Below are 19,911 nucleotides of genomic sequence, written 5' to 3' on the forward strand. Positions count from 1 at the left end.
TCTCCGTTGCTTGAAATAGAGAAACTACTTTTCATTTCAGTTTGCATAATCCCTTGCTGCAGACAGAATTCACAATCACTTTATTTAAGCTGTAAAGTTGAACAAGGTCTGTTCTAGTATGAAGTAGCTTTGAATCAGGTTGCTGTCTTACTAATGCTAAAATCAAAGCAATTCTGACATTTTTCATGAATGGTCTTAGCTACTGCCATTTTTAAATGATACTTTTCTAATGTTGCATGGAAAAACAGCTTTGACAGTGACTTTAAGGTTCTCCCAACATGTCAAGAAACATCTATTCCACTGAAGAAAAGGGGTAAATCTTTTGCTTAGGCTTTTTTCCTTGAGAAGACATGATTTTACAGGCATCTGATTGGGGGCAGGGAGGAAAAGTTGCCACAGGTCTTATGTTGCTTTTTCCAAAACAGATATCTTAATTGCTCACAAGAGATGGTTAGATATTAGACAATATGCTGATGTTTGCTGCTCAAACTAGAAGAGTTTTCTTCTGTAACCCAGATGATAAGTAAAGGTAGGTGGCCTTGTATCATTGCCTTGGTCTTCAGCATGGAGTAGCATAAGAAGTTTATGTTCTTCAGAAAATTACTCTGAGTGGCTGTTGTGGGATTGGCATTACTGGATATGGTTATCCATACGAGACCTAGCGCTGAAAAGAAGGGAAAAAGCTCATCTAGTGCTTTTGTGCTTAAAATTCACACCGTCACTTATTTTAGAGTAGTTTCCTTCTGTAGATATGACTTGGAACGAGTGGTGGGGCATACTTATCTTCCTGCTTCCAAGCAGAGATGAGATTTGGTGTGGGGAAAACAAAATAATCGTATCTTCTTTTGTTTTCCCAATAGGAGTAGTTTGAGCAGCTTGAGTAGTTGGTTCTTCAGTTTACTTTCTGCCACAATTCTGAAAATGTTCTGGGACCTTAAATCCTCATTGAAGGCTCTCCCAGAGCCTTGCCAATGTTTTAAAACTCACTTGAGTTTTCCATGTAAAACTTCAGAAAAATTGGCTCATGTGAATTTTTTCTCTTGGAAAATAAACCTAATATTGAACAGTGCATAAATAAGGCTATGCAGAATTATACCAATGAATTGTGCAAAAGTATACCTAAATGTGGTCTGCTTTATGTGGGCTCCTATCAGTGGAAACTGCCCTCTCATACCTAAAATGAGATGGGTGCCTTTGGTTATCTTCAAAACACGAGCACAGGCTCTTATTTCATATGGAAAGCCTACAGTCTTTTGCTTGTTTTATTTTCAGCTTATTCACTTAGGGGTATTAAGTGATTTATATAGTTAGGAACCATTTTAACGTTTACCGTATTTCTCTATAATTTTGGCACAAGAACATCATGGGAAAGAATGCAGATTATTTAATATATAGTTTAAAAAACCTTTCTTCTCTTTTCTGTTGATAGGAATAAAACTATGTTGCCTGAAGATGAAATGAATTATTCCTGGACTGTACTTGTTTAAAATGCATGGCAAAATTCTGTTCAGAAAAAAAACCAGTTACAGCTATTCTTTTATTGCCATCATAATTACGCATTTGCAGTGGTAGTAACATCTTTCCTTTCAAAGGTCGAAGCAAAAGTGTTTATTACCACCTAAGAAAAAACAAAACAAAACAAAAGTCCCCTAGTCCTATTTTAATTTAAATTGAGTTGAAAGGAAACTGTTACTGTCAGTGATGCCTGTGGCTTATTTTGCATTTGATGCACTTAGTTTATTTTTGTTATTCGACAAATGACTGTACAAGGTTATGAACTTATTAGGAGAAGTAGACTTGTAACTCACATACAGCACATTTCCAAAATGTTTGGTCAGTAAAAAGGTGGTATATGTTCTGGTCAATTATTCTTACTAAAAAGTATCAGGAGTGTCATTGTTGTGACAGCATCTACAAATTCTGCTTTTCTACAGACATTTTGGCATTGCTTCAAGTATCCACACTACTTGGCCATAATGGTCAACACACTGATCATTACTGCACTAGTTTGACACTCCTACGGAATCAGGTATAAGCTGACCCATGTCAGGGTGGCTGAAACTGTTTTGTGGGAAACCTGCTCCAAAGCCTGTAGAAATCAAAGAAACTCTTTTTATCCGCCCCAGAAAATGAGTAATGACATAAAGGTGCTTTGAATAGGTTGTTTACAATGTTGCAGTACAGAAACTTCTAAAGCATGAAGTACTTGAGTTAAAGGATTAGATTTGTTAGGTTGAAGGTATCAATAGACCTAACAGAGACACCCCTCTGTGAGCAGGGGATAATTTTCACCCATTTCTAAAAAGCACGTTTGGAATATTGTAGCTTCTCTGCAGTTCAGCTCCTGCCACCATTTGTGATGTCTCTGGGCTGTTTCATGTGGTGTTCTCTTTGTAAGTTTATGATGTAGCAGGAGTTTAGTGAGGTCTCTCACGCTAAGTCATAAGGAAGTAGTCACATAGCCTTCTGCTTTAACTCAGAAAAAGATGTGCTGAAATTATGTTTTGTTTTTATGTGAATAGCAACATGTAATGAATGTAAAAGTGTATTAGTGCAACACTGGAACTGCAGTTCCGCTCTGCTGAATATACAGCTCTTGGCATTGCAGTCATCCAAAATGACTGGCCTGTGTCAGGTTTCCTGGACTTTTCACCCACAGGTACTGGGCACCATTCCAGAAAGCTCAACAGACTCAAAACACATTCTAAAATCAATTTGTTCACAACTTCCCTACAGGGACGTAATGAGGAAGGGGCTTCTTATGAGCTCTCTCTCATCTGTGTACACACACGCATGCACACGCGCGCACACACACACACGGCTATACATGCGGTCGCAATGTATATGTAATGGGCTAACTTTGACTGCAGATTAGATGAGACACAATCAGAGACAACAAAAGACTTTTTGAGGTTTTCAAGGTTTGCTTGCATGCTGATGAAAGAATTTGCTTAGAACTTAAAGAACGTACTTTGTCCTGGATGTGGGATATTAAGGTTATCTGCCTGGAGGGTCAAGTCCCAAACTCGAACTTGGGGAGAACTACACAGAGGAAATGAGGGCTGTCTTAGAAACACCCAACTCCGTAGTTTTAAACATGGAGATCATAATATCCATTGTTAAAATTTAAATTTTGAAAGAGAGACAGATTTGGTTTTCATTTGTCTTTCCAGTAGGTATCTTGGTTTTGTTATTAAAGAATGTGTATAGTTCAGTTCAGCAATGCATTTAAAAACACACTGAGTTCACTAACATTGGAGTGGTTTGTTGAAATTTTTGGTCTGTTTAATACCGTGTTACTTCCGTTCTTTAAAATATGAGGCATTACTAAACAGAAATTTTTGCCCTAGGACTGTGACTAGACTTAATATTTTACATGAATTTTCTGCCACAAGTGATCAGAAATAGAGAAATGCAGAGGAGAAACATCACAGAAATTGCACAATCCTGAGCCTACTCACTGACCATGCAGAACCAGTCTGTTAACTCTGCCCCTGACCTGGAGCTGTTGCCAACTGCTCTATAAGGAAGTTTTAACCAGAAAACTTGCATCAGTCCATCAGCAAATACTTACACTGTGCAAGGTTTATGCACAGTATAAAGCCATTTTTTAGAATTTACTATTCTTTTACTCCCCTGTGGTTGCTGCTTGAAGCGTGGATGATGAGTGTGGAGTGATGTGTTCACAGTTCATAGCTGAGTTGTAAGAAAACTTGAGACAATGAATGGAGGCTGATACTGTTGCTGAGTGTGCTGTAGCTATTTGGTAGATAGAGAGCAGAGCAGGGCAGCTTCCAGTATTTTCATATGTTTCACTGTTTTAATGCTGTTCAGAAAGTGATCAGGAGGTCTGACTTTATTTTTACCTCAATAGGAAAACTTGTTCAAAATGTGGGCAAATTATTAAAAAGAGAGCAAATTCCCAGAAAAAAAAATATCCTGAAAAGGAGAAAGGATGAGCCCTGTTTTGCCCAATTTCTGAACCCATAAAATAGCTCTGTAAAAAATATTTTGGTTTTAACATGCAATGAAAATAATTCCCCAGTACCTCATGTCCCTGTCTTTCCTTAGGCAACTGCTAGGCATGTGAAGAGTGAGACAATAAAATGAAAATTATGATACACAACATTAAGAATTACTTCGCTCATTCCCTACATTTTCAGTAGGTATTCAAACCATATATTCGGTAATGGAAAGGGTTTAACAGAACTTTTTAAAACTTAAAAAAAATGTTTTCTCAGAGTATTGTTATACTACCTCATACTGCTGGAAAAAAGCCTCTGTGTGTGTGTACATGTTTAGGGAGGGGGTCATACATTGTCGTTGATGTGTTGATTGTGCAAGAATTTAATTAATGGTAACTAAAAATGCCCAAATCAAGTTTTCCTGTCAATACTCTGTTGGTATTCTTGCTGAGATTTTTAATAGCTATGGGAATGTATTACTGATCAAAATAGGAAAAGAGATCTGCTGCTGCTAGTATTTTCACCAGACAGATATTCATATGATATTCTGGCCCTTATTACCCTTTAGAAGCTTTTGTTAAGCTTATGAGAAAATAAGGTAAAAATCCCTATTCTGCAAGGTTTTAACTGTAATAGCAATGACTCACAAGTAGTGACTTTTACTATTTTGTTAACAGCAATCCGGTGAGTCTGGCAGGGTCTCTATGGGTATGGGACAACTGCTCAAAACGTTAGTGGAACACTAACATTTGCAGTCTGTTCCAATAACTTACTTCATGACACACTGACTCACCCATGCAGAGCCATAGAGAAGAACAACAGACAGAATTACCGTCAGCGCTTCATAGGAAGCATGCTAACAAGCATGCTACATCCCCTTGTGTAACTTCACCTACAGTGTTACAAAACCAGTTTTAGGCATGTGTAACAGTTTGTGAAGTCAGGCTCTAGCTTTGTTAGGGTTGGTTTGCATTTACTATGTTAACAAGGATGTTGCATACTTCCCATAAATTGTCAGAATTAAGGATATCATAGTAAAAGGTGCCCTGAAGCAGAATCAGAGGAAACGTATCTTTAGTTATTAATTTTTGCAAGTAACTTTTATCTGTTGCATTTCACTACTGAGCACGATTTGGGAAACACTTTCCACTGGAAAGGTAGTGGAGAAACATTTTTTATTAGAAAGTATTTAATACTAACCTCCCTCCAAACCAGGATATATTCTGTAAGTGCTGGTCTTGAGATTGGCCTCATTTAATGTATTTACTGAGGAGTTTAGTACAGAATAATAAGACCCTGCCAATTAAGTTTGGTGAAAACACGCTTTTGTGCAGCTTTGCTGGTACAGAGACATAACAGAGGCAGAACTTGGGTGTTGAAGAACTGCAGGAGCAGAAATGCAACTTCAAAGTGCTAATCATATACTTAGTGTGGTACCTGTAGTGATTGTGTCTCTAAGGGGGGCCGTGGCAGTGACAGATATCACAGAGCAGATAAACTGCTGGATTGGTACTGTGCTAGTTTTGGGGATTGTTTTACACTCTTCTTCCATAGGTAGGCTCATAGTCAGAAAAAATCTGGGATTTGCTGAATTAAGGACTAATAAAATTTTCTGCTCTGAGTTGTAGAATGAACTGTTGTGAACAGATGAGGAGGAGACAGATGTATTGATTCATTACAGCACGACCAGGTCATCAGTTTAATGAAAGGAATGAATGAGATATTAGGGTGTTCCAGATGAGGCATTTTCAGTGGAGACAGGAAAGTGTTATTACTGCTGTGCAGGACCATGGTGAGATTTCATTGCTGGCATCCCTTGTCTGGTTTTGGTCACTTGTTGCATATAGATGTTGTTATATAAAAGAGGACTGGAAGCACTTATTTCATTTATGTAATGAATGTAAATAAAGGCTGAGAGGGGATATGGCTATAAAAAGATCAGTAGAGGTGGCACCAGTGAGGGATAATAAGTAATTAATTAAGCTCACAGAAAATAATGGCATAAATAGAGCTGTCCATAAATAAATTTAGCCTGGAAACTGGAACTCTAAGAGTGGTGAGATTTTTAGAACACTTTCCATTAGATGTAGCAATCCAGAAGGCAAAATGGTTTTAAGATGGAGATTTAAGACGGTATCGGAGGAATTCTGTTAGGGTTGCCTGTGATGACAGGTCTTGGGCCCTGAGGCTGGTTCCTGTCCTGTTTTCATTTAGTATTTCAATATTGAAAGAGACAAACTGACATTCAAGGAGTAAGTAGAGAAAGCTCTGGACACAGTTCAACATCTTCCAGTGTCTGGAAAACAAGGGATGAGTTTGCTTTTGGAGGAGCCTTTAAAAGCTCCTGAGAATTCCTTCTTCCTGGGTTGTTTTTTCTTTCTTTAAGCAAGAAATGTGACAATGTCAAACACAACCACATATAAAACTGATGTTTAAAACTTGCCGTGTCTCATTGATATGAAAATCTTCAAATGAATTTAATTTCTAGAGTAGTTTCATAAAGTCTAAGTTCTATGACTAGGTGAGGCTAACCTCAGAGGAGACTGACTTAAAAGTATGAAATCATAAAGTTAGCCTAGTTTTATGATAGCAAAAACAAAGAGAGATTTAGAGCTAATCACTTCAGAAACTTTTAGTTTAATTCTTTGTATTTCATGTAGAGGAAAGACATTGTATGAGCATAACAAGCTAGCACTTTGGGTGGTATTTTTGTCAGCTGCCTAAGGAATAAATCAGTGGAAATTTCCACGTAAGGACTGGAATCATTAAAAAGCATCTCTGATTTTTTTGGTTGTTGACTGACAACAAAGCAGTGGAATGTACAGAACTGCTGCTAGCTGGGGTAAATTGTCCTTCAACTAGGTATTACTTAATGTTCTTGCTTTTTGAATGTGCTGAACGATGCTTGCTAAATTTATGAATGGCTGCACTGAAGTACACCTGTGTTTTTCCACCACAATAACGCTTTGGCCTACAAGACACTCATAATGCATCAGCATTTCAGATAAATGATAATTTAACTGTAGCTGTATGAAATTTCAGATAGCCAAGCAATATAGCCATCCACACAATGTAAGCCATAGTGCTATGTCTGTTAGATCAGAGACACCATCTGTTCTTAAAATAGGGTTTAATTCTACAACTTCCTCTTCTCTGTTGTTTCTGTTCTAGCGTACCCCTATCTTTTTTCTCCATTTTATTTTCATTGTCAATGTCTGCAAAGTCAAAGTGTAGACCCATTTACAGAAGAGGATTACTGATAGGCCAAAAAATTACACAGGCATCTATTTTTGGCAGGAGGTATATATTACTCATAACAAATTGAATTTCTGCACCTCATTACCCCAGGATAGAATGGGCAGGTTGTTTCAATTATCACTCTCAGAAACGTAAAATCAACCAAAGGGAAGGGGTACCTTCGCAGGGGGAAGCGCACATGCCCCTTTGTGTATGTTTGCACAGTTCCAGAGTGAGCACCTTGTCAGTATATAAGCAAAGTGCTCCTCTATCACCATGGCAGTCATTTCTGTCCATGAAGCAGAAGCACAAATGAGTCTACATTCATGCCCCATTAATAAATAAGGGGTGGGAAAGGCATGATGGCAATATAAGTCTCTTCCACTGTCTGCTGTTACATGGCCAATTTGGATGAGCTGTAATCCAGATGCCTTCCCCCTGTATCTGTGTGCTCCAGGATTTGGTTCTCTTTGCATACATAACATGCAGAAGTGAGTATTTAGACATACAGGCAGCCTTGGTAGACCATTACTTGAATAAAGACCAAAAAATTCTGTGGTTATTACTGTCTGACTTTTAAAAAAACATTCATAGGTAATGATTCAGTATAGACTAGGGTGTCAGCTGTGAAGATTTGGCTATCCCATGAAGTCTGTAGTACAAAGCTGTGTAGGGTAGTTGATTGCAGCTGGTGTTTTTAATGGAATTTAGGATACTCAAGATATATTGACTTTCAGTTATATTTAACTGTTTGACTCCCTTATGCCATTTTGAAAATGGAATATAATTATAAGTTATTGGAGATTGGAATGCTGGTCCTCAAGCTGGGAAAAGCTAGGAGAAGATGGATTGCTTAAATAACTGGGAAGATATTAAACTTACCATGTCTTTGTGCAGTCCCCTGGGGTAGCAATTATTTTCCAACCTTGAAGAAGTCTGAACAAATGTCTAGGATAAAAGTGGAGTTTCAAGATGGTGTTGGCAGGAAGTAGGAAGTCACATGCAAGACAAATCCTTGGACCCAGAGTGTCAAAACATTTTGTTTCTTATGGTTTATGCAAACTTTCACATGATGTTTTATGAATGGGGCAGTATCTAACTAGTCTGTCTGTCTCGACTTGGTGGTTGCTTGTTAACAATAAGGATTTCAGAATTACTTACCATGTGACATGTGAGTTCATAGTGTAATATTCTCATCACCTATTTTTGATGAATAAGCTTTATATTATGAGTATAGTCTTGTTTTTCCAAATCTGTGTCAGCATTTGTGGGTGCTCATAATTAATGCAGTGTTCCACGAGTTTTGATGCTACGCTGTAATGTTTTGGGCTTTGACTCTCTTGCTTTTTTTTTAATTTAACAAAATCTGCCCCTTAATAAACTACTCCATAGTGAAACAATTCAGCTTCTTTCTTTCATCCTGACCTGATCAGCTACCATTTAATGCCAGCAAAAGTATCATTATTTCTAACTAGTGCTTTTCTTATTTTGTGCAATGTAATATAAAATGTATATTAACATGTTTTCATGTCATGTACTCATATGTGGGTAAAAAAAAAAAGAAAAAGAAAAACCTGCCTTTTTAGTTGTACTGAAAGTCAGTGAGAAGTCAGGAATAATATGCTGGACTATATTTTTATAGTTGTACTGCTATATAAAAATGGAACATAAGGACATAGGACAATTTCTCCTGGATCAGACAGTTGTCCATCTATCCTACTGTTCTGTCTCTGCAGTGGCAGGAGGAGGTGCTGTTTAGGGAGATCCCATGAACCTGGCCATTTTCCATCTTCTATTTTCCTAATACTGCCCCAGCATCCAAAATTGTATTAGAGAGGGGTGCATCCCTGCTTCATCCTTTCAGTATCTATTTATGAATTTATTGCCTGTTAATTTGCCTAATCCCTTTCTGAACCTTCTGAGATCATAACATCTGGCAGGAGAGAGTCTCATTACCAACTCTTAATATTACCCTCTCTTAAAGTACTCTGTTTTCTACCTGCTTTAAACTGATTTCCTATTAGTTCCTGTATTTCAGGAGTTGGTGACCAACAGTTCTTCAGTCACTTTATCGACCATCTTTGTGATTCTGTAAACCTTGATCATCTCATCCCTTAGCCTCCTTCTCTCCAAACTGAGAAGTCCAGGCCATTTTAATCTCTTCGTAAGACCTTTGATCATTTTAGTTGCCTTTCTTTGGACTTTCTCTAAATCCATGAAAGGGGGGGAAAAAAAAAAAAGAGAGAACAAACGAGAGAAATACGTGCGAGTAGCTACATGTGAAGTGTTCATGCAGTAGTTCTTACAGAGACCATTTGTTCAGATCCTGTCCTCTTGCTTACTTCCATAGATTATGAAAGAGGGGAAATATTTCATGTAAGTATTGAAGAAAATTATTTAAAATTCTTGGGAAGCCTTTTTTGTAATATTTACTTGTAGTCCTTTAAGACTTCACCTGGATATTTCTGTTTATGTAGCAAAAGCTTTTCACACAGTAATTTTGAGTGATTTTTTTGAATTTACATGTAACCGTTCTGACCCTGACTTGAAAAAGTGTGTCCTGACATCTTAATTGATTTGGCTTCTCACAATACTTAATATTTCAAGTTCATATTCAAAAAGTGGTTCTCATGACATTACTATTCCTACAGTCCCACATTGGTTTGAATATTATTTTCTTTTCCGATGGAAGTCTTAAGTTTTCTACTTTTTCATTTTCTCCTCTGCTGTGTTGCGTATACTGTATTAACTAATTAAAAAGACGCATTTGACTCTAAATGGATATGGGATGTCTACTTTTGCTGTCAAAATATGTATATAAAACTTTCAAAATTTCCTTAAGTAGTTAGGCTGGTAAACCTGACCATCTCTTTAGTGATTCCTGTAATTCTGTGAGTCACTAGCAAACATACGGGGTTTTTTTTCTGTTTTTACATGCAGATTTGCAAAACAATTTTGATATTGGAAAAATGTGGCTTTTAATCAATCTTCATTGCAGTAAGAAGTTGAGATGATAACTCAAGCTGTGTTAGGAGAAGCAAAGATTACAGGCAGAGGCATAAATATGGAAGAATCACTAAAATTGCTGAAAAAGATGCACAGTGACGTATTATAAAGTTAATAGTTAGAGGTAAGGGGAACTGTAAAGAAAAGATATAAAAGTTAAGGAGAGTATTTTCTGTTCTTCTGTATTCTTCCTATTGGGACAAGGCCATGGCATCTTCTGTTGAGAGAAACACTATTTTTTCAGAAAACAGTTGTATCAGAACTGCATCTGTTGACAAAGACAACAGTAACTAATTGATTTTATTTACAGTACATGATTAATCCCCTCTTACAGGTTAAGTAAAGTTGGAAGAGGGATTGGAACAGAGAAGGTTAGATAGAAAAAAACAGAGTGTGGAGACAACATCTAAGAGCAAGTGTCGAAGTATTTGCATTAAATATAAAGAAGACTTTGGCCTAGTAAAACTGATAGTAACATTATGAGCCACGTATATAAATTGCAGTTATGTATAACTGTATTGAAACTATAATTCTGTCTTGTGAAAATGGGAGTTGCAGGAGAATAAATGATGTTCAGCTGAACATCAGTCAGTCTCATGCCAGGAGCTTTAAGAAAAAGGGGTAATGGCTGCAGAGTTCCCACATGTAGTGAATGTTCAGAAGTTCAAAAGACTGATGTTAGGTAAATTTAAATGGGTCTGTCCCTGAGACATTTGATCTGTCAAAAAAAAAAAAAAAAAGGTAGTGGTAGCAGTCTCATGCAGTCCTGAATTTCTAAAAATTTCAGGTCTTTGACCCTTAAAGATACTAAGTATGACTTTGTGTTGCCCAACCTGTAGTCTGTACTGTGAAATTCTTTGAATCCTTTGTTCTTTGATGTTGCTTTCAGAAGGATTCAGGGTGAATTGCACAGTCACACATATGAAGTGATAAGACTATCTATGGAACTACTAACAACTTTCTCAAGCTTCAAATCTTTTCTTGGCAAACATTGTTTCTTTTAAAGGTCTTATGTGAACTGTTCACTACCTCCTTAACATTAAATACCATTTCAAACAATCCTAATCAAACATCCTTTGCACTGTATCATTGCATAATATGAAACATGTAGTTGGCTATTTTATATTTCTCCTTCATTGTAAGTGCAGCCAGTACAGACTTTCCATATGTCTAGGTATCCACATGCTAAATAGCAAGAAAAACAGATGATTTCTTTGTTTGAATAAAGGAAAAACAATAGCTCTGGTATCAGAGGCAGGCTGAGTGATAGCTTTATTTGGATTCCAGTCTATTAGTTCATCTCCATGAATGACCAATTATGATTCATCTTTCCAACTATCAGTTATTTTATAAATCCTGCCAGAAAGCACAGCAGTGGAACTGAAGAGCTATGATGGAGCTGTGCCAGTAAAGTCACTGACGCAGTTACAATATATCTGCACATAATTTAATCCCTTTGTTGCATGTGTTGAAGGCATGCATTCCAGTACTCTCACATTTAAAATCCTTTAATTAAGGATGCTACTCCTTGTCTCTTGCACATATTTAGAGTTCTAAAGAGGTGCTGTTTTTAATGTATTCAATGGATTTAATTGAACCCTTCATGACATATAGTAAAAGCCAGCTTTTCTCTTCAGAGACCTTTAGTTTTTATGACATAAGATGTTTATTTTACTTAGTCATTATGATAACAGGTGCTGAAGTTCTGGAATCTCCTGGTTCTCCAAGTGAGCTTTTAATAATTTTCTTTCTATACTTGCTTTTGCAAACTGTGTCTGTTACAGAAAGTGATTCCTCGGTTTGTCTTTACAATCAGACCCCAGGCACCTTCCACTGAGTATTTGCTTCCTTTTTTTTACTGTCTGAAAGGGCAGTATTGGTAATAGCACAGTTAATTGACCAGTGAAATCTTTTTCTGCTTATGCTCTGTAGTAAAGGTAATTTCGTAGCTTTGAAAATACACTTTCGGGTAAGTGACAACATGCATGCCAAAGACTGTAGTGGTAATGTTGGACTTTTATGGATAATGTTAAGAAGTGAAATGCTGAACTTTTGAACTACTTCCAGCATTTCTGGAAATTAGTCCAATAATTTCACTTTGGGGCAAATATGCAAAGCATACTGGTTAGTTTTCCATGATGATTTTTCATCATTTTCTCTCTGTTCACATCCCAAATAATCTTTGAACTGTTACAAGGCAATAGGAGCGATAAGACTAGTCAAACTGCATTTTGCTTCTTTAAGAGAGGCTAGCATTTTGCCCTCTTAAAAAAGGTATGTAAAATAAAAAATAAGTAACACCTTTGGTTTCATAGGAGGCATTGCATATCATACCGTAAAGCTCTCTAGGCACGTCTACCATTCTAACAACTGAAACTTGCCATAGAAAGTTTTTCACTTGTCTCTTATGAGTCTGAAAATGTATGAATGAGAAAATGATCCTAATCTTTCCTTCCACGTATCCTCTGCCATAACAACTTTTTCTGTGTAGTATGTGGGGAAAAAAACACTTTCATATTCCTGGCAGTGTCCTGAAAGAAATGGAAACATCAGTGTTCTCCAGTATTTGCAGAAGATGTCCTATTGTCTCGGGACCCAAAATGCTGCACTCTGCTATTGCTACAGCGTGGTAGCATATGCCACTATTCAAACGTATTCGCAGTATCAGGAAGCAAACTGAGCAATTGAAAATGTACTCATCATTGTGAGTTAGAAGTCCATGTTTGGGTACCATTTTTTAAAATCCAAAAGGTTAAATGCATTTTAGTATGAAAAAATGTCAGAAATAAAAAGCAGGTCTGCCTTATTGAAGAAGAAAAGTTAGGTTAAGAAAAAGAATGTTATAAGAAAGAAACCATGGCACTGCAACATCATGAAAACTGAACTGGAAATAGTCAAATAATCAGTTCATAAGCAATCCACAGTCTTGTTAGATTAGGCAATACTTACAATGAAAAAGTTTGAAAGAAATTAACTGAGAAAAAAATAGTTTGTATTTCTCACCAAAAGTTATTGATTTAAAACCCAGATTATTCAATACGAACAGGCTGATCAGCACTCATCTCAAAGATGCATGGGCCTTAATCTACTGAAAATTACAGCAAGATTCACTTTTATTTCAGTAGGATGAGAATCTGGCCTAAGAGGAACTAATGGTTTGCTAGGCCATTGTTCAAACCTCAATATTTTAGCTCTGTAAAGGCTAAAGATTAGGGCTTAGTTTCCACATGTCAGACACAGTATATGCTGCTGCATGTGGACTAAGAAGTTAAAATCCAAATGTTACCTTTATTTAATGACGAACAGTAAAATTACAAGAAGAACAGCTAGTGAACATAGAAGACAACTTGTCAAACTTAATAAAATTTTTTATTGAAGTAGATCTGTCATTACTGTTATTTCAAGTGACATGGTGTTTCTGAAGGAATATACTGCGATTCTTTGCAACACAATTGCAGATGATGTTATCAGGATTTGCTTAGTGAGATTTAATGGAACAGTACCTTTCTCTTAGCTTTGAGCTGCTCATGATATTTGTTGGATGTGTCACCTGGTATTTCTCCTCCCCAGAGGGTAATTCCCACGATGGAATAAGTGATTCCCATGACAAGCAGTGGAAAGCAGTAGACCAGCACAATCACAATGACATGATACCTGCAATGAAAAAACGTTAAGCTGGTAAGTGCTTTCAGAGGAGCTATACCAATGGAATGGGCTGCTAGAAGTCAAGAGTGCTATTGTAGCACAAAGCATCTTTTATAATGACTGGCTAGTCCTTGGTGTTTTCACTGTCTGTTTGAAACTCTTAAATTGCACGGCAAAGTTATTTACATTTTAATGCAAGTGCTTTATGGGGTTTCTAGTTCTGATTCTGAACTTGCACTAGCATAAATTAAGAATGACTATGGTTATCATGATTAGTGACTGCAGAATAAGGTATGTTTGTCCATAACTAGCTGAATTGATTTAATTATTGCACAGCCAAGTACCCTAAGGGCAAGCTAGGCATTTTGAGCTCTAGTCTGGACCATAAATGAAAGAGGAAAGTAAGTATTTAAATGCTATATTTATACAAAGGCCCTGATAAGTGTCCTGTGTTACCCAACATACTTCATATGGCAGATCTGTTGCACATAGGCAACACAGTCATGGCTGCTAATGTAACCACTGGGAAAAAAAAGGTAACGTCTTTTGCTTCCTGTTAGTTCCTGGTTAAACGCCATCTTCAGAAAAAATCCCAGTGAACGATCAGTGAAGAATCCCCAGCCGTCACTGAGACTGACCTTACTGCCCTAAGGAGAAATATCTGTGCATGGCTCCTAAAGTGATAAAAATTATATATGACCAGGGCCTCTTTCACCTGCCTGAAAGAGAGCAAAAGGTCAGATTTGATGCTGGATGGTTACACAGGCTTTCAGCCTTGAACACAGAGTTCATCTTAAATGCCGATGAAGACTTGAAAGGGCAGATAATGTTTCTACGGCTAGGTAACTACTTATTCCTAATTCTGCCAGAGGGACAAATAGGATATATTCAATTTAATTGACTGTTATTCTACACTTTCAGAAACTGGAACCAGTTATAGGTTTTACAATTTTCTTATTTGGACTGATGTCTGAGATAAGTAATGTGATGGTGTAACAGAATGAAGTGGGAAAATCCAACCCTCTCATGAAGAGATCCAGAGAAAAAAATCTGCTTAGGACAAGGAGAGGCTGGAAAAACTTATTTTCCTGGTTAGGATGAAAAGGAAACTTGCTTGGAATTGCATGTTCTGTCCCATTGCTGACCATCTCTGTCTGAATAGAAGTAGCCATCTTAAGTGAAGCAATGATGGTAAACATGCAGCATGGGATGGAGAATATGCATAGAAGTGGAAGAGAATAAATGTGTTCCACTTATCACTTAAAATGCTCTATCTTCCTAGCTTAGAAAACTTGCTTTACATTTCTCAATGATCAATGCTGTTAGTTATCCTGCACGTAGAGTATCTGCATGATAATGTACAGCTTTTGCCAAGCCCATTGCAAGTGTAGACACCACCATGCACAAGTTTAAGAGAACAAAAGCTTACGTAAAATGCTGTTTTGGACCACCTGGCCATGCTACATAGCAAAGAGTTCTCCCAGGCATCACCTTGGTTATGGAGTATAGGCACTGGGGAAAGGCCAACAGGAAAGCCAAAATCCATATGCTCGCAATGACCACCTTGGTAGCAGTTGCAGAGAGCCTAGGTTTCAAGGGATCAATAATGGCCATGTATCTGTAAAAGAAAGCAAAAACCTGTGCATAAGAAACCTTCAGAGATGAGGATGTATCTAGAATCAACCAAAGCTTAGGGTTGGGAGAAAGATAAAAGCACGGATATTTGTCTTCTTGGAGTGCTGATGGCATTGTGCTCTTTTGGGTGGTTCAGCCCCCGTGAAGGCAGTGCTGGAAGAAAAAGAAGGTTCATTGAAAAGCTTATTATTTTAAAGCTGTGGGACATCTGGTTAACCATATGTATACCAGTAGAGCAACTATTTCTCAGAGTTAGTTAATCCTGTTACTGCACAATCTGATTGAAAAGCAACAATACAGCTGGATCCTCTGTTACTTTGCTACATAATACAGGGTTTATCTCTAATTAAAAAATTAACAGCCAAGCTGTCAGGTTTGTTAGTCATCTGTCCAAAAGCTACAGGAACCTGATAAGTCCGCATACATTTATTTCAGTAGACATAGATTGACTTTGGATTGTCTGCCAAAGAGCCCCAGACTGCAACTGGTTCGTACAGAGATTGAGAGAGGAGCCGTATGAGCATTTCCTTGGGCAATGTAGAAGTGCTAAAAGCACCAAGAGAAATAGATGCATAAAGCATGAAAACATCTCATTTGCTTTCTCAGTTTCTGTGTTCTTACGTAGGATACCATTCTTCTTGCTGCCCTATAATTGTATTGGCAATCCATGTATGCTAATAACTTTAGAAGAGCATGCAAAAAATCATTAAAAAGTTTAAGTAATTACAATTTAAAAGCTTAGGGAAAAAGAGCAACAGGAAAGCATCAAGACAGACAGTAAGAAAGAAACAAGTCTTGTTTTCTGTCTTTTGATCTCTATTATAGATGCAAGGAACAAGGGAGACAGAAATTCTGTATTTTATGTACTCCATATCACATAATTCATCTATTTTTCACATTTTTCTTAGCATGATTACTGCTTTGATTTCTGGACTAAACCCTGAATTAATGTATTTTCCACCAATTTCCCTGATCACACTATTGTGTTTCATTTAACAATGACCAAATGATGACTTGCAAAATCATTGATCATATTAGTTAAATAGGAACACTATTCAAATTTTTTTCCACTATTAGGGGGAATGCTGGTAAGTATCAGCCAGAATCACATTTAAAGAAATTTTTGTACTTCCGTAAAAGCGGGGTGATGCTGGCTATATGTATGTCCATATTGTGTTACCGATATAGCATACTGAATAACTAACTACATGTTCTTTAATCTGACATCCTAAGGTTTTCCAAAACAACACAAGGAAATGGGTTTTGATTTAATATTTTTCTGCAGATCCGGAGGGTTCCCAAAGTACATTAAAAAAATCCTTCTATTCATGATTGAAACACAATGCTGTTTGTGAGTCAATGTAGGAGTTAACGGATCAGCAATTTAAATCAAGGAATTTCCATGGAACTATTCAGTGTACCAGTGCTTATTCAGGAAACTGAAGGTCTGCCCTTCTGCAGTCATCGGTAGCATTGGCATTCTACACTGTGTTTCCCAAACCATTGCTTTTCTGAATTCAGAATTAGAATAGCAATGATTTAGAAACTCCTCAGGAATAACCAGGGCAAGTAAAAAGGAAACTAACAAAATTAAAATATTCTTTTCTGTGTTTCCTGGTGTTTTTTAAATTTTCATAGTATATGAAAACACCTGAAGCAGATAGAAAACTGGGGTGAATATGGAAACCAGCTTGAATGTTTTGCTAATGAGAGTTTTCCAAATTTCTAGGAGAATGTCTGGATCAGTTTCAACAGTGTGTCATCAGTCACAGAAGTTAGTACTAATTCTGGAAGAAGCAAACTCATTGCCAAAGAATAATTATGGCCCATATCCTTTCACTCTCTTTCACAGTACACATGTCCGGTTATCTGATCATCTTTGACAAGATTATTGGAATATATCAGTGATTTCCTAAAGGTCCTCTTTGTTTCCATTGTAGGTCTCCAGTCTTCATGCCTGGTAACTGCCCTTGTCCCTGGCTGTTTCAAGTTTTAAATACAGTTAGAAAGTCAAACCACACCTATTCCAGCCTACATGTGTAGAGAAAACGTTTTCAGAATTTTCCAGTATTGCTTCCTTCCTTGTGTTATTTATGCCTTCTAAAGGAACTGAAATAAGTAAAATATGTACTATGGCTCTTCATCTACTCTTTCTCTATGTTTCTACCTCGTATAAAGATGGCTTGGGATAGATTCAGAGACTATTTTCCATATGGAAAATTACATAGGCAGTAATAGGCATTGTATGGCAGGACTGGCATCACTTTGTCTCATCAGAATTTGTAGATTTTGTGCTATTGTTGAGACTTTAGGTGTTGTTGTGGGCCGTAGAGGTTATAAAATCAGTTTACACTCACAGAGAATTAATTATTTTGTAGGTAAGCAAGCATAAATTAGTAGATCCTGTTCCAAAGTGACACTAATATGCGATTATTGTTATTTTTCTTGTCTATGTTTGTCCTTTTGACATTCATAGATAAAAAAATTTCAAAGCCATTCATGATGTTTACTTTTTGTGTTCTCATCTTCTGCCTTGGCTTTAGATCATGGAAACCCTTCTTATACTCTTAGGTAACTGCTTGGGTCTGTGCTTCCAAATCCAGGCAAGATTTCAATTGAAATCCATTGAAATCAATAGATAAGCTGCCATTGATTTTAATCAATCCTTTTTTGAATGAAGAAGTTTTGTTCTGCTGCAATTAGAAGAGTAGCACTCATTTAAAATTAAGGAAGTTGCAACATGTCCTAATTGTTACAGTACACACCTAGGTTCTAGGCAGACTTGCCCAAGATTTTTAGATACATACATTAGCTACAAGACAATAATAATATTATCCATAAGATAATGCTCCTGATAAGAATTTGTGCAAGTAATCTTCTGCATCCATATTTACCTGCTATGGCAAACAAATTTCATCCAGGATATTCCTACTTCTCGGAAATTTCATACTTGAGAGATGGGTAATTATAGAATAGATACTTGTTTTAGCAAAAATAACTCTGTTTATAGTTAACCATCAAATATGGGATAAATCCAACATGTGCCATTATAGTGGTACTCAGCCTCTAGTAGAGACAACTGTGCTAATACCTTAAAACATCTAAATGCTGTCAGAAACAGAGAGTGATCTAAACCAACTTCAGTTCTGAATTGTCAATTTCCATATCTAGAATTTCAAGCCTATTCATTTTGCATTGTTTTTACAGCACTTACATATTTTTTCCCACGGGGTAATTAGTTCCCCTCTCCTTTACCTGCTTTTTGTTTTTTTCAGCTAAACTGGTGCTTTTGGTATTACACACTAACTATGAAATAGCTTTATTTGAGTGCTGGATGTTTTGTCCTGAGAGAGCAGCACATCTCATGAAAATATACATCAGTTGGATTCTTGCCCTCTACCCCCTAGTTCCCTTCTCCTCCAAAGAGTAAGTACAACTTGGTAATGAAGATAAGTTTGTAGTCATGAGTCCTGTCTTTCAAATTGAGCTAGCTTGAGCGTGGGCTGCCAGATACTGTCCAAAATGCTTGATGATCTTTACCTGTAGTAGGTGATAACCCATAAACAAGTCATCATTTTCGCATGCTTGTGGGACTATTAACGCATCTCTTCCTAGCCTGGAATCACTCTTTTCAGTTGCTAGTTTTCTTCAGACTGCACATTGATATTATTTTATGTGCTATTGTCAGATTTCTATTACATTCACATTATTCTTATTCCCAGTTATATTATTCCCAATAGGTACCAACAGCAATTCTCTTTGGTTAAGATAAAATTCTGTTGTTTTATCTCCCTGTCTGGTGACTGTCCTTTAAAGATGCGGATTCTTTGTGTGAAATGACTCATACAGCTGTACTGGTGGAAATTTTAGCTATTGGCTGTCTCAGTGAGGTTAAGTCAAAGGACAAGGATCAGATGAAAAGCAGGCTGCTTGTCTGTCTTGTTGAAATTTGAGTGATAAGCCAACAGCCTAGCTTTTGCACAAGATAGATTACAAAAACGTAGCAGGCAGTCATTCTAACAAACAAGATGGGGAGGAGGTGGAGGAGCCTTGACCATTCATTCCCTCAATAATGCCTTTGTGCATGAAGGACTTAGCTGACCAGAGAATATTGACAGCTCTCTCTACTGAGCCTTTGATAATAGATCTAACATATTCTGATTTGCCAGTACACTAACAATTACAATGAAGTATGTAGCTTGTTCCCTAAGTGGCTTTTCTTAGAAACAAAATTGCTTAATTAACATAGTGAGATATTGCTTTCTAGCTGCAATTGTTATACTCCCTCAAATTTGTCGTATAAGTTTGGTAGCGTTTTCCTAGAGAAGCCATCATTGCCATAATTAAGGATAGTGGAAAATGTGGAATGATTCTCCGTTCCAGGTTAAAACACACCTCTGTATTTGAGCTGTCTCTGGATGTT

At 37.0% G+C, this 19,911-nt stretch overlaps 1 protein-coding gene across 3 annotated transcripts in view; it reads right to left on the bottom strand.

Moving 5' to 3' along the window:
* Positions 1–19,911, bottom strand: part of TACR3 (tachykinin receptor 3) — a 41,118-nt gene that overhangs the window by 8,990 nt on the left and 12,217 nt on the right. For 2 of the 3 annotated variants that reach the window (XM_059817994.1, XM_059817996.1), the window contains 2 exons: positions 15,283–15,471; positions 13,712–13,862 (listed from right to left, as the gene is read on the bottom strand). In XM_059817994.1, the coding sequence (XP_059673977.1) occupies positions 13,712–13,862; positions 15,283–15,471 (340 nt within the window). Of the gene's footprint in view, positions 1–13,711; positions 13,863–14,800; positions 14,807–15,282; positions 15,472–19,911 lie in introns of all 3 variants that reach the window. The other variant, XM_059817995.1, reaches the window with a different exon arrangement.

This window comes from Gavia stellata, chromosome 5 (genome assembly GCF_030936135.1).
Source record: "Gavia stellata isolate bGavSte3 chromosome 5, bGavSte3.hap2, whole genome shotgun sequence".
Taxonomy (NCBI): domain Eukaryota; kingdom Metazoa; phylum Chordata; class Aves; order Gaviiformes; family Gaviidae; genus Gavia; species Gavia stellata.